General features: G+C 42.1%; 1 protein-coding gene across 2 annotated transcripts in view; it reads right to left on the bottom strand.

Moving 5' to 3' along the window:
* Nucleotides 1-912: 912 nt before the first annotated feature.
* The window catches only part of ACVR2B (activin A receptor type 2B), a 413,701-nt gene continuing 396,814 nt past the window's right edge, over nucleotides 913-17,799 (bottom strand). For both annotated transcript variants that reach the window (XM_086941456.1, XM_086941457.1), the window contains exon 11: nucleotides 913-2,418. In XM_086941456.1, coding sequence (XP_086797582.1) covers nucleotides 2,224-2,418 — 195 coding nt within the window. In that variant the 3' untranslated portion in view covers nucleotides 913-2,223. The remainder of the gene's footprint in view (nucleotides 2,419-17,799) is intronic.

Here is a 17,799-nt window from a genome sequence, read left to right on the forward strand (position 1 = left end):
CCTCTCGTGAGCTAGACCACAACTGTGCTACACAATGGAAATCAGTGATCACGGTGGAGGCATCAAAACAACTGCTACAGGTCCTTCAGCCATTAGTGGGTTTCCTTTTGTAAAATGTAGGTCAGAGATTTTAGCTTTTAAAGCTAAAATATTGCAGTAAAAGTACCATTAGCTATGTAAGTTCACTGAACAGCAATTTAAATAGCAGGATTATGGACCTAGAAGATTAAGAAAATATTGTGTCACCATTTACATTAACTAGAAATGTAATCTGGACACAACAAAATTACAATGGAAAATTAGTGCTATAGAAATAGGCAACACTCTGATGCCAATGCCTTTAACAAATGTGTTACATTTAGGAGAATCCTGTAATAACAGATAAAAAGGTAATTGGGTGAAATCTTTTCTCTCAACTCAATCAATGTCATAGGCCTATTTGCTGAAGACATCGAAAATGGTTAGATTTTTGACTTATTCTCTGAGCAAAGATCCCATTATCATTTGATAACACAAAAACGACATACTATTCAGAACAAGACAACAAGTAGTAACAGAGTGAAGACAGCCATCACAAAGATTGAATAATGCCCATGTACCTTATATAGGCAGTTATTCTACAACTGTACACAGTTATTTACAATGGTGCATTTTATAAAACAAAACATGGTAGCACTTCCTAAGAGATTTTGGAACTTATTTTTCATTTCTTAAAACTCCCTCGTCATAAAAGCGAACTTACATTAAAATATACTTGCTACAAGACAACACAACTAATAAAATATATAATAAAACTCATACAAGTAGAAAAATCTGAGGTATTTCTGGTTTGAGGTGGTCTGTGGCCATGACGTGCTTGATTTTTTTTTCAGTTCAGACCTCGGAAGCCACTAAACTTGTGTATGATTTTTTTTGTTTTTTTATTATTTTGAACCATTGCATGTTTTGCAAATTAAAAAAATATTTAAGTGTTGAATCGGCAGCATTGGGAACATTCACTGACTAGAGCAGGATTATGGCATAATTGAATAATTTTAGTTAGAATATGCACCACTTTAAGACAAAGAGCTCTAAATCCAGGATAAGGAGAAAGAAATGTCACAACTCAGTTCTATATCACTTCTGAAAATGTATACCCATGTAGAACCTCACCTCAGCTGTACTTTAAGTACTGAAGCAAGGTTGAGCACTTAACCAGATAATCATACCTCTACTAAAAAATTCAAACAAATATTGTGTGGATGTTTTGTGTCACTGGAAGTTTGGGCTGTGCATAGTCACTCAACTGTGTGGCTTTAATCCCTGAACTGCCACAAAGAGAGGAAATACTTTTCCAAATTTACAAATTTGGCATTCACTTATTGAGAAGAAAATGAGTTCTTTTTCTATGCTATCTTCCACAACCAACCATATTGGTTGACACCTTTGCAAATAGTAGATCATTTTTATTTCTTCACCCAAACCTGAGATAGTTAGTAAGAACTGATGTTCACCATGTCCGATGGCCCCAAAATAGGGTTTGACCCACTTTCTCCATGCCCTGTAGATGCTGTTAAAATGCTCTGCCTCAAAAATATCCTTCCCTCTTATTAACAGATTTCCTGAGAAGTAGCTCAATAGCAAACAATGTCTGTCCAAATGCTGCAAAGTCCAACGCAACTCTCTCCCTCCCAACCTCCCGGTTTACTATCCTAATAGATGTATCATTCTCTTTCCCATTCCTTTTTATAATCTGTTACAATGACACCCGTTAGATCCGTAAAAGACACGTCTGCTGTTTTTTGTAGCACACTGTCTAAAAGAAAGGGTAAAAGTGAAAATAATCCTTTTGAGGAAGGTGTATCTCATGTAACAGTCTGAAGGTTTCCTCCAAGGTTTGCAGCATTTCATTTTCTTAAATGGTATGTGGTTTTTCATAGGTCACAGATGTTCTCTGTAGAAGACAGACCAATAAAGAAACCTAGAAAATGCAGTAAAAACTGAAATGTTTGAGGTTCTGAGGTACCTGCACCTTTCCTGCATTCATAAGTCGGCACCTGAATGCTTGCTGAGATGTCCGTTTACTTTAATACAGTAGAGCAATGTGCTGGTAAAATTGATCCAATCCAAAAATAATAATAAAAAAGTCAAGATAAAATAGCAGCTGCATTCATTTGTTTTTTTTCTTTTGTGTTTTTTTTTTTCAAATCCACCGAGTCTGGAAAGACAGAAGTGAACAGGGTCTCAGATACTAGACTCTTTGGGTGGTAAGTCTACGTTAGTGACGGATGTCACAATAGAAACAAGGCAGTCAGAGGTAGTGCCATTAACTGATTTGCGAATTTGAGAAATACGCTCTTCGACACAGCCTGCTGAGAGTCGAGCCTCCGCATCATGGTCCCAACATTCTTCAACTGTTATGCAGAGTTGCGCCAAGCCCTGTAGATGAAAAATGAATTAAAGAGTTTAAGCACTCAGACAGGCAACACCATATTTTATGACCAATATAGACATTTAATACACCTTCACATACTTCATTATAGGAAACATACAGCAAGTCAAAATAACCTTTTATAAAACATAAGTTAATAGTGTTCTAGCATTGATAAAAAAATAATGGTACCTACAATAATCCCTGCTGGCCACTGAATTGTAGCAGCGGATTTCCAAAACACTTCTAACAAAATACAAACCTCAAATGTATGTTTTACAGGACAGGCTGATATCCCTAGGCCAGTAGGGCAGTATCCACGTGTTGGACAAAGTAAATATCAGTAACCTGACACTACTAGAGCACACGCTATCTTTTGACAACATTCAAATAGGAATGCAAAGTAAAAATCTGAGATAAACGAGATCTATTCTTTAAGAACCATACTGAACGAAGTCATTTTGAATCCTTATAGATGGATTTCAGTTCAATGACTATAATGTATGGAGGCCCCCACGAGCTGATTAGCGGCCAATTATGTTAACCTTCAAATGGACAGTCTGACACATTTGGAAACCCAGGAGAATTTCTAAATAAATACACAGTGCCTTTCTTTGAGCATTCTAGTAACTTAGGGGTCGCATATATCATGCTATTTACCGGTCGCAAATGTGAAAAAGTTAGCGACCGGTAAAATGCATTTTTGTATGTATGAATTCCAATTTGCGATTTGGTAACCTGTTACTGAATCGCAATTTGGATTTGCGAATACATGGCAATTTGGTATTGGAAAGGGACATGTTTAGGGCGTCCCTTCCTAAATTGCAGCGGTATGCAAGAATGTTATGCGAGTGAAATGCGGTCACAAAACATTAGCATTACCACCTACTTCAAGTAGGTAGTATCCCATTCGCAAATGGGAAAGGGGTCCCCAAGGAAATCCTTCTCCTTTGGGAATGGTAGTGAAGCACAAGTTACTACTTGTGTAACGATATATCTGTAAGAGACATTAGTTAGTGATAGATTCCTTACCTTAGAATATCCCCAGGCGTCACTGGATCCTGAAATTTTACTTCGCAGTACCCCTGCGCGCCAGTAGGTGGCGTCCTGCGGCTCCGCGCCAGTCACTGGTGTCCTAGGTGCTGAGATGACGTCACGGAGACTACTTAGGCGCCATCCATGCGCTGACGTCAGTTCTGTACATGATTTTCCGCGCCAGGAACGCAGAGCAATGCATGATACTGACCACTGATGCATAAAACTAGGGCCCTAAAGGGGATGACCTTAACCCTAGTAATCAGTTCGCAGAACGGGGAGGATGGGGGGGGGCGGTAAGGAATCTATCACTAACTAATGTCTCTTACAGATATATCGTTACACAAGTAGTAACTTATGCATCTGAAAGACACGTTGGTGATAGATTCCTTACCTTAGAATAGATACCCCAGCAATACCAACCTCAGTGGTGGGTCTGCGAACAAAATTACACCAGAAAGTCACAGAGAACAGAACGGCCAAAGCTGTCTCTATGGACTTGACTGTCAAGGCAGTAATGCTTGGTAAACGTGTGCAGCGAGGCCCACGTAGCTGCCTGACAAATGTCCTGCAAGGGAACGCCGCGTTCAAAGGCAGTAGTGGCTGCCATTGCCCTGGTGGAATGGGCAGGCAGCCCCACAGGAGGCTCCTTCTTAGCCAACGAGTAACAGGTTTTAATGCAGAGAGCGACCCACCGAGAAATGGTCCGTTTGTGCACGGCCCGACCTTTTTTGGCACCCAAGTAGCCAACAAAGAGCTGGTCATCCACCCGGAACTGCTGTGTGCGCATCAGATAGAAAGAGCGCACGCTTTGGGTCTAGACGGTGGAGCCTCTCCGCCTCTTTAGAAGGATGTGGAGGGGAAAGAAGTGGGCAAAGTGATGGTCTGCCTGATGTGAAGGGTTTAACAACCTTTGGCAAGAAAGAAGGATGGGTCCTTAAAACCACCTTGTCCGGATGAACAGACAGGAAACTTGGTTTAGAAGATAGGGCATGGAGCTCACTCACTCTTCTGGCAGAGGTGAGAGCAACCAGGAAAGCAGTCTTTAAGGTGAGAAGACGTAAAGGACAGTTGTGAAGTGGCTCAAAGGGAGCGCACATCAAATAAGTCAACACAAGAATCAAGTCCCACTGAGGCATTATAAACGGGACCGGAGGGAACGTGTGTATAATGCCTTTCAGGAAACGGGTAACAACCGGGGACTTAAAGAGAAGGCTGATCAGGAAGGCGGAGATGGCAGAAAGAGAACCCTTGATAATGCCCGTCGAGGAGCCCTGCAGGGCCAAGGAAAGAAGGAACAGAAGGACTTCAGAAAGAGGGGCAGAAAGGGGATCCACAGACTTAGCTGTGCTCGATGACACAAACTTGTTCCGCCAGCAGGCGTATACCGTTTTTGTGGAAGGGACGCCGGGCTGCCAGAATGACATCACAGATTTTGGGTGGTAGGTTGAAACCTGTCAACTGTCGCCACTCAATCTCCACACATGGAGGTGGAGGCTGGACAGGTTCGGGTGGAGGACAGTCCCCTGCTGCTGCGACAGAAGATCCTCCCGAAGAGGCAATCAGATCTGGGGATCGATCACCATGCTGAGTAGCTCGGGATACCAGTATCTTCGTGCCCAATCCAGAGCCACAAGGATGACTTGGGCCCAGTCACGCCTGATCTTCAGCACTCTGGGCAGAAGTGGTATAGGTGGAAAGGCGTATAACAGACCGCAGCTCCACTCACGACGAAAAGCGCCTCTGAGGGAGTGTCACCTAGGAAATTCCAAAGCGCAGACCTGATGACATTGCGCGTTATCTTCGGTGGTGAATAGATCTAACCAAGGCTCTCCCCACTGCAGAAAAAGACCTTGCGCCACGTCCGAGTTCAGAGCCATTCGTGATCCATCAAGCACTGGCAGCTGAGTTAGTCAACACTGACATTCAGAGAACCTGCTAGGTGTTGAACCACCAAGGTAATGCCTTGATGTTCCAGCCATGTCCAGAGGCGCACTTCCACGGACAGAGGGAAGGAATGCCTTCAGTGCAAGTCGGATCGCCCGCAGCACCAAAAAGTTGATATGGAGGCGGGACTCCGCCGGAGACCAGAGGCCTCTGATCTCCGCCTCTCCCAAGTGGCCTCCCCCTCCCAGGAGGGACGCATCAGTCACCACTGTGTGCTCCGGTTGGAGAAGGGGAGAGGGATCTGACACTAACTCACTCATGATTCGGGAGCCACCACTGCAATTTTTGAGCAGTGTCCTCCGAGATCTGGACATGATCGGACTGGTTGCCCTGATGCTGTGCCCACTGGAACTTCCGGACTCACTGCAGCGCCCGCATGAGCCATCTGGCATGTCGCACTAGCAGGATGTAGGAGGCCATGAGGCCCAGAAGCCGGAGGGTCATCCTGACTGAAACCCGGGATAGAGGCCGTATGATCGGAATCATAGCCTGAATATCCCGGACTCATCACCAGTGGATTGCGGGTGCGAGAGTTACAGTTAGTACAACTAACTAGAACAGAGAAATTTCAATGGTTTTGTATGAGTGAAATGTCCAGCTAACTATAACACCCCTGAAACCTATGGTTTTTTCAATTAATTTCCAAGGTGTTTTAAATGATAATTCCTAACTATAACCTGCCCGAAACCTATGGTTTTTTTCAGTGAATTTCAAAGTTTTTTTAAAAAATAATTCCTAATTATAATGTTCATTAGGCAGATCTGTTTTTTCTATCTTTTTAATTATCATCCCATCCTCAACGTAGTAAAAACTGCAAATATCACCACTCTTCATTTGATTCCTTCCGCCAACAAAATCGCAACAAACTACTAAAAAAACAGGCGATAGCTCCACTTACCAGTAACAAATTAACATCAACATTTAACTGGTGTAAGGAAGTCGACTATCTACTGCGTGAATGACAGCCAACTCACACCCATATATGTGATAGACGTACTAACATGCACCTCCGACACCCAACAAAATCACAACACCCAGCACCACCACTACCACAACCACAACAACCACCCCGGATTCCTCCCCCCTACTACCTCAGAGGCAGCACAAAACAGGACAACGGACCTTCCCAAGATACCATATCCTCTCAACCGCACAATAGCTGAATGTTCAGAGATGTGGCAACCAACTATGTATAAGGGAGTAAATTCGCACATCAACAATAATTTACAGAAACCCTAGTGTACCAGTGATATGCTATACACAACTCATTATAGAAACAAAAAACTTTTCCATGCGAAAATATAGTATTGATACCTGTAGTGTACTGCATAGTGGATGCAAGCATATTATCTCACACTCTGGGGAATAGCTCGGTCATGTAGCTGGGTTGTCTCCCCCCCCCCCCCCCCAAAAGCAGAAGCGGAGTGGGCTGGTCCAACGTACGCAACTCCAGCATAAGAGTATAAATAATTAACCCATGTCTTGGGCGTGGCTCACTTCTGCAAAGAGAAAAGACTGCCACAGCGAAGGTCCTCACCCTGTCACGTGGCTGCCGCCATGACCACGTGCCTCCTCGATACAGGCCCATTCCGAACTCAACGCCACAGAACCGCAGACTTATGTCTGTATCGACTACTGCCTTCGATCTACACTACGGACAGCAGGGTTTACAGCTTGACTTCAGCTTTGGATCTACACTACGGACAGCATTGAATCCAGCCTTTCTTTATTTAAGGCAGAGACAGTTGTACTATAGGTCTTCCGATTTTGTAAAAGGAGGTGACAAAAAGCATTCGTCTATAACTGTGCTGACTACTGCCTTCGATCTACACGGCGGACAGCAGGGTTCACAAATTGAATTCAGCTTTGGACCTACAGAACAGACAGCATTGAATCAAGCCTTGCTTTATTTAAGGTAGACACAATTGTACTATGTCCTCAGATTTTGTTAAAGTATGTGACAAAAAAGCATTCCTCTATGTTTGTGTCGACTACTGCCTTCGATCTACACTACGGACAGCAGGGTTCACAACTTAAATTCAACTTTGCATCTACACTACGGACATTAGGGAATTCATCCTTGATTTTTTTAATGCAGAGACAATTGTACCGTATGTGTTCTGATTTTGTTAAAATAGGAGACAAAAATTATTTGTCCATATCTGTGCAGACTACTGCTTTTAATCTACAGTGCGGACAGCAGGGTTCACAACTTGAATTCAGCTTTGCATGTACACTACGTACAGCATGAAATTTAGCCTCGATTTATTTAAGGCTCAGATAATTGTACTATATGTCCTCAGATTTTGTAAAAGGAGACGACAAAAGAAATTCTTCACGTCTATGCTAACTACTGCCTTCAAACAAAAGTGAGGATAGCAGGGTTCACTACTTGAATTCAACTTTTGATCTACACTACGGACAACATGAAATTCAGCCTTGCTTTCTTTAAGGCAAAGACAACCGTATTCTATGTCCTCAGATTTTGTTAAGATGCGACAAAAAACATTCCTCAATTTCTGTACTGACTACTACCTTCGATCTACATTGTAAGGCCTCACGATTCAGGTGGAATGGCGATTGCACATGACGCATTCAAATAGGCAAGAGACATTGTACCAGTGCAACCCCCCGAACCACGAATCATTGCAGGGTGCGCACACACTCAGGTACCACTAACTCACTGCACCACAAGTCATCTCCCCGTGGCCCTATTAAGACAGAATTCATTAGGCAAAAAACATTGCTCCCAGTGCAGCTGGCCCACGCCACGCATCATCGCTGGCTGCGTAGACGCTGAGAGCCACACCTACCACTAACTCTATACAGCTAAAGTCAATGCCACATGGCTGTGGGCCCTTCTTGACGACTGCCTCCAGTCGGTACTGCGAACAGTAGGGCTCACAATTCAAGATTAGTACCGATGCAAATTGTGTAAGAGACTAGAATTGGTTAAAAAAACACAAATGCTCCCAATCTGCAACAACGCCACCAGACATACGTACCCATTTTAAGAAAGTTAGAATGCTCTGCATGAAGTGCAATAGTTTAATTTGTTATGGGAAGCAATCAGTAGGCCTAGTTTGCAGAGCAATTGATAACCATTGATGGTAGTTTTTTTCCCCCCCTCAAAGTTCATGCAGTCCAGTATGCAACATTCAATGCTTTGAGTACAGACCGCTCGGACCACGCATCATCGCAGGGTGAGCACACGCTGAACACCAGACATAACACTAACTCAGTGCACCATAAATAATCGCCACGTGGCCTTAAGGCAAAATTCAGTTGCCAAAAGACGTTCTTACCAATGCGCTCTGCCTGAACCACGCATCATTGCAGGCTCCACACAAACCGATCCTACCTTAGTGCACCACAACTCATGAACCCTTTACGATAGAATCTTCTGTGTATTATTTCACATATAGTGTTTCTGCCTTTGTACAGCAGAAGTCATAAACCGTTTATGATTGAATATCTGTGTATGATATCATGATTACTATTCTACTTGTTACCAACAGCAATGTAATAAAATGGAGTCGAGCACACGTGCCCGTACCCACTTCAACTATCTGTGTCTGTGTACTTATTATGTTTGTAAAATGCTGTTCCTGCGCCCTACCACATTATATTGTGCTGTAAACAGCGTATGCAACCATCTTACCTCTGCCAATAACAAAAACTTCGATTATATAACTTTCTCTCGCTCATTCTACAAATACGAACGTACAAAGTGGATCATTACATTACTGCAAAGAAACTGTATAGTCCATATATAAATGTGTAATATTTCTTGTTTTTAAGCATCGACCCAAAACTATAACAACAATTTACATGACCACCGTATTTACAGTACATTTTCAGGCATGCGTTGATTACGTCATTACTCTACAATAACAGGATGTGGACGCGACTCCGCGCCTCGAACAATGATTTCCAGCACCAAGTTCGACAGTACACCTGAATGACCACATACGGATATATATTATCTGCCCTTCATGTGCCAAAAACTGCAACCTAAACCTTTCACAGCCCTGTTTTACTACAGCTACAACACTCCACTGAATGTACAATAAACATTAATATTCGCAGAAATGCATCATGTTCACCATCTTTTATGTGTGCAACTATGGATGAATATAAGGTCAATGATACCCCGTACTTTCCATGCTAGTCATATTGTGGGACTTTACAGACATAATGACACATTTGTGTGTACGACCCGGGTGTCAGCAGCACTACAACAAGGACACCTGAATCAGTTGATTTTTCATATAGCTCACGACGGAACCACGCCCATAGCTCCGGAGTCATCGTTCACAGCCTCGCGCAGCACTGGCATATGTTAGTCCAGCCCACTCCGCCTACGCTTCCAAAAAAACACAACAATGCTACATGGCCTAGATTTCCATTGTAGTGATTTCTTACTTCCAGGTCTAGTTGTCAGAATGGCGCACACACACTCCCTCATGGCTGGTATACACCCACACCACACCAATCCAGCACATACGTCACTACACACGTGACCGTACAAATAAAAAACACGGGGCGCACGTGCTCTATGCCATTTTAGAGTTGCTCGCATCGCAAGAGCTGTGATGGCCCGTCCTAGTGGTTCGGGCGCCTCATGAGGCCCGAACCACCAAACAGGGGGGCCCACTATCATTTGCGTGGCCTCTTTGTTCACTGAGTTAGTGGTACCGCAAGGACTGAGCGGGTGAGGAACCTGCGATGAAGATAGGCGCACGAAACAGTGATATCAAGACTCAGCACCATATGTGAGACTTCTTGGTGGCAGAGCGGGACTGCATAAAGTAGAAGGTGCCCTGTCCATGAAAAGGTGAGCAGTGAGGCCTGGGTGCGCAGTGGAGAGAGCAGATGGGGTGTAGCAGACTGCATACAAAAGGCAACGCAGCGATTAAGGCTTACGCAGTTGTATATACTGTATCTTATTGCATTTGTATTTTTTTTCCAATAGCAGGAAGGTTTTTATAATTGGTCAAATCTCCGTCACTCGTGATGATTGAAACCACATGTATCACTGCGCACCACTTGCTTTCACAACTGGATGGAAAACATTACTACTATACTAATTGTTAAAAAAAAAATTGAAGCCTGTTAAACAAGTTGGAACTGTTCAAATAGTTGCATTTTTAATGCAGGAGGGAAGGTGTGTGAAAGGGCGATGTAATTCTACTCCACATTAAGATACTAACAATTATCAATCATAACATCTTTCTTTTACTATCTTTTAGATGCAGAGCTTCAGGGTGCATTATGTCCCGGCACGTGGTTAAAGACACATCGGTGACAGAAAGGTGAGCTGCGAATATTCTTTATAGTCACTCTCTCACTTCCTCTCTCCTGTGATAAAAAAAAATGACGCATAATCTTATCTTCCCTTTTTTATCTAACAGGTTGTGTTTAACAAATTGGCCATTGTCTAACCCAGGGTGGTGTGGAGTGCAAAAAAACGATGGATTTGGGCCCAGATCTTTGGACTGGGGTGAATGTGTGACATTGATCCACATTCTGTCCATCACCTGTTTTGTTTGCAATTGCCGCCATAAGTGCGCTGGGGATGCTCAGACGTGGGTCCCAGGCACTCCACACCACTGGAGTCAAGCTAGCCGGGCTGATGAGGTGTTACCTCGAAACCGGTCCGGTCCTCGGATGCTTGATTCCGTTCTGGGAAGGACATGGCTTTTGTAGTTCGGACTGGACTGTTCCCATGGGGCACTGGGTCAGAGCTGATTTGCATATCGCTATTGTCTAACCCAGGGTGGTGTGGAGTGCAAAAAAACGATGGATTTGGGCCCAGATCTTTGGACTGGGGTGAATGTGTGACATTGATCCACATTCTGTCCATCACCTGTTTTGTTTAACAAATTGGCGTCCCCGCCCGCACCCCCCCCCCCCCACCTCTAAAGCTCAACATATGAGGATTCTGCGATGATGCGTGGCGATCGTAACAAGGCATAAGAAGGCTGCTTCGACACTTGGTGGACCCTCTTTGAATCACGTCAATGGCACAAGGTGAGCAAATAAGCTTGTTTCCGAAGCAACGAGAAGTCACCTGTGGGCGGAGAGAGTGGATAGTGTGCAGCAGCCTGACTGCATAGGAATGTACAATTACCTCCGGGCAGTGAGAATGGATAGGTTGCAACTTTGAGTGCGCAAGAAAAAGACACTCACCTCCAGACTCTGCCTGGGTACGCAGAAATGAGAACTCACCGCTATGCAGTGGGAGTGCATGGGGTATAGTACTCTGGGAGAAAAAGAGCGCACAGACACCACCTTGCAGTGAAAGTTCATGTAATACAGTATCCTGAATGTCCAAAGACAAAGCAGAAATATACTTGTGCAGTTGTATGTACTCTGCTATTACTAACTCTATACTATCTTTCAGATCACTAAACTTGTGTGCACTATGAACCGGCACGTGCTTGGACACACAACGGAGGCAAAAAGGTGAGCTACGACGATTTTCTCCAGTATTAACACTACCTCTCCTGCTCCATCTTTTACTTTCCATCTCTCACACTTTTAATGTTTTTTTTTTCTCTTTCTCTCACTCTCTCTCTCACATTGTTTCTCTTTTTAAGTTATGGACGCTGCCGTCCACTCTGCCACTCTGGCGGCTGGATTTTGAACAGCGGTCCCGTTGAGCAGTGGGCGCGTAACTTCGAAAGCGACATTTGGTGTCTCTGTGGGAATTGTGTCTGAACCACCATTAACTGCCCGAGTAGACAATTGGAACATCCCGTTGAGTAGTGGGCGCGGAACTTCGAAAGCGACATTTGATGCCTCGGTGGGAATTGTGTCTGAACCACCATTAACTGCCCGAGTAGACAATTGGAATATCCAGGATAGATTCCGACACGCTCTTACCCCGTTTGGATGGTGGGTAAATTACGGTCAAAAAATCCATATCGTCCATTCTGAAGTAAGAGGACAAAGGCCACCCACTGGAAATTCGTGGGTACATGTTCTTGATAGATCTACGGTTTGAAGGTTGTGCCATATATGTCCTGAGGAAGACCCGCAGGTTGAGGCCCCCAGTCACCCCTGAACCAAAAGACGGGTCGAAACGTCGACGCTTCTTTAAATGCAAATTGGACCACTAATCACCAGGAATTACATTATACATGCTATTCAAGACTGTATAAATGAAAAAATAGTGTAAATGAATAGTGGCAGTTTGCTGAATAAGCTGGGATTTTTTAACAGCTTCCATTTAATTAATTGAAATTGTTTATTTTCTGTGTCACTTTTTTCTTTGAGGCTTGCACCCTTTTTCAAAAACCACTACCTTTTTTCCTTTCTTGCACCTTCTTAGTAGCAAATTGCTCTTCCTTTTTACCGTTAGTATTAAAAATGTATAAATGTATATAAATAACCTTTTGCGATGGAGTAATTCATTAAACTCCCTTTTGAATAACTATGGGTTTTGTCAGGTAGTTGCATTGTTTTGATAAATGCACTACAGATTGATTCTTTAGAGCGGATTAATTCGAAGGCTCACTCAATAATGATAAATGTTTAATTTCAGGTACATATTTTGTTGATTCAAAACTTTTGGTTTGGACCACTGTTTTTGATATTAATAAAAAAATCAAGGCTGAATCTAATATAGTCTGCAGTGTAGAACCAAAGCAAAATTCAAGTTGTGAACTCTGTTCGCCACAGTGTTTACACAAGGTAAGCAGAGGGGCATAGATACACAATGCCTCCAATTAAATGCGTTCAAAATAAACAATATTTTCCTGCATAATTACGTGAACTCTCACCTAATTCTGTCTCATCTCTGAATCATTTTAAAGACCTGTTGGTCCATACTGTAAATCGGACACAGTAGGCACTTCCCTACAGACACCTCTTCAACGCGGGCCTATGAGAGAGGTGGAATGTATCAGGCACACTGCAGACGTGCAAATAACCAAATATTGCCAAGTGTTTCATTAATTTGGGATCTTTGACCTCATTCAGTCACATCGATCTAATTTTAAACACTTATTTTTGCAGGTTACCTACCCTCCTTCCATTTGAGTCCATCTCACACTTTGTTTATTATATTGTTATGTTAAAGTTATGTTTCTAGTTATTTATTATATTAAAGTTACGTTTCTAGTTATTTATTGTTGTTTTAATAAAAGTTAATTTTAAAAAGAATATACGTCTTTTTCTGACATTTCACTATTATTTAGTGTGATAATCATATGCTTAGAAAACATTAAACAATTAAAAATAGAAATTATGTTTATAACTAGGAGTATAATACTGAGGCTAACTCTTTACCAACTCTTTACCAGAGTCAGTAGCTGTGATTAACGGTTCCTATGGAAAATGTTAACTCCAGCACAGTAACTGTTTGGATTAGCAACATTGTGTGGTGAACTTGTAACCTGTGTGCTCACTTAAGTGTTACATGAACTGCTACTATGGTAACAGGCAGTAAGTAGTTTGGGGGCAGGGTTGAAAGGTACTGGCTGTACAGAAACCGTTTACCTATTTACCCAGGATTATCTACATGAGAGAGGAAAGCAAACTAAAACAGAACACTGTGTAGCAGATTTACAAGCTCCTTGTGCCACTTTCACGTCACTTTTCCCATGTTAAAAGTGATGCAATAGTGGCGCAAGGGACTTGTAAATCTTCCCTATGACCATTACGAGCAAAAGAAGTACACAACTCTTCGAATTCTTTATCGATCACAATTAGACCGTGTTGCTTCACGATTCACAATGCACTTCACTAAATACTTTGTGTCTATTTAAATGGGAGACGGGATTGTCGACATTACAAAACTTAGGGGCATATTTACAAGGACGGCGTTAAAATTGTCGCAATTTTAACGGCAGCAAACTACAACTAAAACGGCGATAATAGACTACAAAATCCTTCGTTACCTTACCAAAAGTTTTTTTCAACATTGCTGTTTGCTATGCAAGAGTGAGAGCTGAGGCTCTTGCCCTGCCATTGCAAACTTGGGGGCATATTATCAAGGACAGCGTTAAAATGTTCTGGTGTAAACCTGGGCTTCGATTGGAATTCTCACAAATTCTCAAAAGCCTATTATTAATCCATTATGGACGCTTTAACAACACTTTCCTAACGCTAAAGCAACGATAATTTTAACACTGTCCTTGTAAATATGCCCCCCATATATAGCAAGAAATACAGCCATAATTTATGTTCGCAAGTGAAAAGCTTATTAATATAAGACTGTTGACTTAACATCAATCCACCTGGCATATTAAACATGCTTAAGTCTACTTCAGAACAGATGTTAGGATCCGACATAAACCGCAATTAGCAAGAGTTTTCCTATTGGTCCTCAAATCCAGGGCCGCTTTGTAAATACAACGCTATTGTCATACCTACCTCTTCCTTTTTATATTCTCATATAAACACCTACCTTGCCACTGAAAACACCTACATTGCAACTCATTGGAGATAGGAGGCGAGCCCTTAGCAAACCGGCTCCTAACATGCATTAATGCATCTTAGCGTCACCTAGTATAGGGATATTTAATTTTCACCGCATTTTTGGCTTTTTTTTAAAAATTGCGGCGAAATGGCACTTGTTAATGTGCCCTTAAGTTTGCTATGACACAGCGGGAACCTCGACTCCCGCCCTGCCACAGCAAAAAGCAGTGTCCCGGGGTAGACACCCCGAGACACAGCAGGAGCCGCTCCTGGGGGGTAGTGTTCCCCAAGGCTTTCAACTGCTCCAGAATGGAGACCACGTGGTCCCCCCTCTCAAAATATAAAAAGCCCCAGAAGGTGGTAATCCTCGGGGCTTAGACGGACCTTTGAGCTCCCTCACACATTTGTTTTGTTAGCACTGAGGAATGGCGGTTCCCGGGCTACAGGAACTCTCTGGACCAACATCAAATGTAATATTTTAGGCCACAGGATCTGGCCCTCCCAGGTAGCTAATTTTCAAACAAGCACAGGAGCCTACGCTTCGTTTTTATTTTTATTACGGCGGATCCATGCACCCAACGCACATTTCTCAGTCTACCCCCTACCAATAAAAAAAACACAATTTTTTTTGGGACTCTAGGGATTCTTGTGGGACCTTCTAAGCAGATCTAGACCAAAATATTTCTTACATGCCCCCTTTATTCGCTTCTACCGAGGCACAAAATGGCTGCCAACAATTCCTGGTTTCTAATGTTGACAACCACTTGACAGTCACAGTCAATTAGCAAGTGATCGGGACAGTGCGCTTAGAGTGCGCGGATCCACCGAGGCCATAGATATACATGTACTTTTATTTGTAATTTTTTCAGGAACTACTTAACAGATTTACACCATAGAAGCAAAAGGCACGAGTCTGAACCAGGGACTACAACTTTGCCAAATTTGGTGTAATGCTGTTCAGCCGTTCGGGCTGTAGCCGCGATGAACGGTTCCTATGGAAAATATCATGGGGAAAACATGTTTTGGGACCCCCCGTTTTTTCACAGCCCCCGCTTCACGAATCACCCCAAGACTTTCAGGATAGGAGCGGACTGGAGCACCCCACCAGTTTTGAAAATTTCGCGAAGATTGTCAATCAGCGCCAAAGTTATTCCAAATAGAATGTTGCGGATTTCCTATGGAAAATAGGTCCTAACTATAACTACCTACTGGCGACCGCCAGTAGTGTGTGTGTGTGTATATATACATACATATATATACACATACATAAATAAATACATATATACATACACATACACACACATACACATATACATATATATACGTATACATACACATACACACACACACATATATATACATACACATACACATACATACACATACATATACACATATACATATACACATATATACACACATATATATACATACACATACATATACATACACATACACATACATATATATATATATACACACATATATATACACATATACATATACACATATATACACACATATATACATACACATACATACATATACATACATATATATATATACACATACATATATACATATACACACATACATATATATACATATATACACATACATATATATACATATACACACATACATATATATACATATACAAAGATATACACATATACACACATATACATATATATTGCACTCCAATTCCTCCCGATTTAGTCAGGAAGATAAAACAGCACTCGAAGAGGTAAATTGCCAATCACGCTGATTTTATTTTGCGGAAGGGGCTCACACAGACGCGTTTCGGCGTACTGCCTTCGTCAGTGTGTGTTACACAAAATACAAAGTCGACATGTTCATAAAGCTTTCGGATGATTTGGGACATGAACATTGACAAAGGACTTTCATCACTGTGTTCAAAGGGCGCGCCATCTTGGAATGACATTAGATGTATACTGTCACGATCAGTATATATATATATACACTGACAAAACCATAGGTTTCACACCAGTTATAGTTAGCTGGAAATTTTACTGACATAAAACCATTGAAATTCCCACGTTATAGTTAGTTGGACTCACTATAACTTGCGCGCCTGCAATGCACTGCTGATGACGTCACATATTACATCACTCATGACATGGTCAGTGACATCACTCATGACATAGGTTATAGACCACATATAGTTAGGAATTTGCATTTACAAAACCTTGAAAATTCACTGAAAAAACCATCGGTTATAGACCATATATAGTTAGGGATTAGCATTTACAAAACCTTATTTTATTCGCACAAAACCATTGAAATTCCATATATAGTTAGTTGCACTAACTATATATCGCGGACCCGCAATCCACTGCTAATGATGTCACATATTACATCATTCATGACATGGTCAGTGACATCACTGATGACATCACTGATGACAACACCCAGTGACTATATGTTTCTGTAAAGTTAAAATATGTCTTACATATTGAAGAATGAGTGGATGTATAAGTGTCTGGATGAAGAATTTAGTAGGTGCATGACTGACTGTATGAGAGAATGATTAAATGTGTCTCACTGAGTGCATGAGTTAGTGACTAAAGTGTCTTAATTTGGCAATCATTATATATGTTGTTCTGTAAACTGCTGCATGTTTAAATCAGTAGCTATATCAGTAACTATATGGGTTATTGAATGGTTGCCCAAGTATTTGTATGGGAGACTGAGTATGTGTGTGGGTGGCTGGGAGGTGTATGACGCTGTGCATAGATGTGTGAGCATTTGATTCCCTAGGTGTATGGGTTCAAAAGTGCATGTAGAAACAGCTGTATGGAGAGTTGACTGTGTGCATGAGTGTATTGGTGAGTGAATGGATATCTCAGTGCTACATGTCAAAGTAAGTACATATGTAAAACACAGTCCATGTGAGAGTTGACATATATAAATAACTGAACATAAGAGCCAGTGAATGTGAGAGTGGCTGTATGGATCAT

This window comes from Lissotriton vulgaris, chromosome 10 (assembly GCF_964263255.1).
Source record: "Lissotriton vulgaris chromosome 10, aLisVul1.2, whole genome shotgun sequence".
Taxonomy (NCBI): Eukaryota; Metazoa; Chordata; class Amphibia; order Caudata; family Salamandridae; genus Lissotriton; species Lissotriton vulgaris.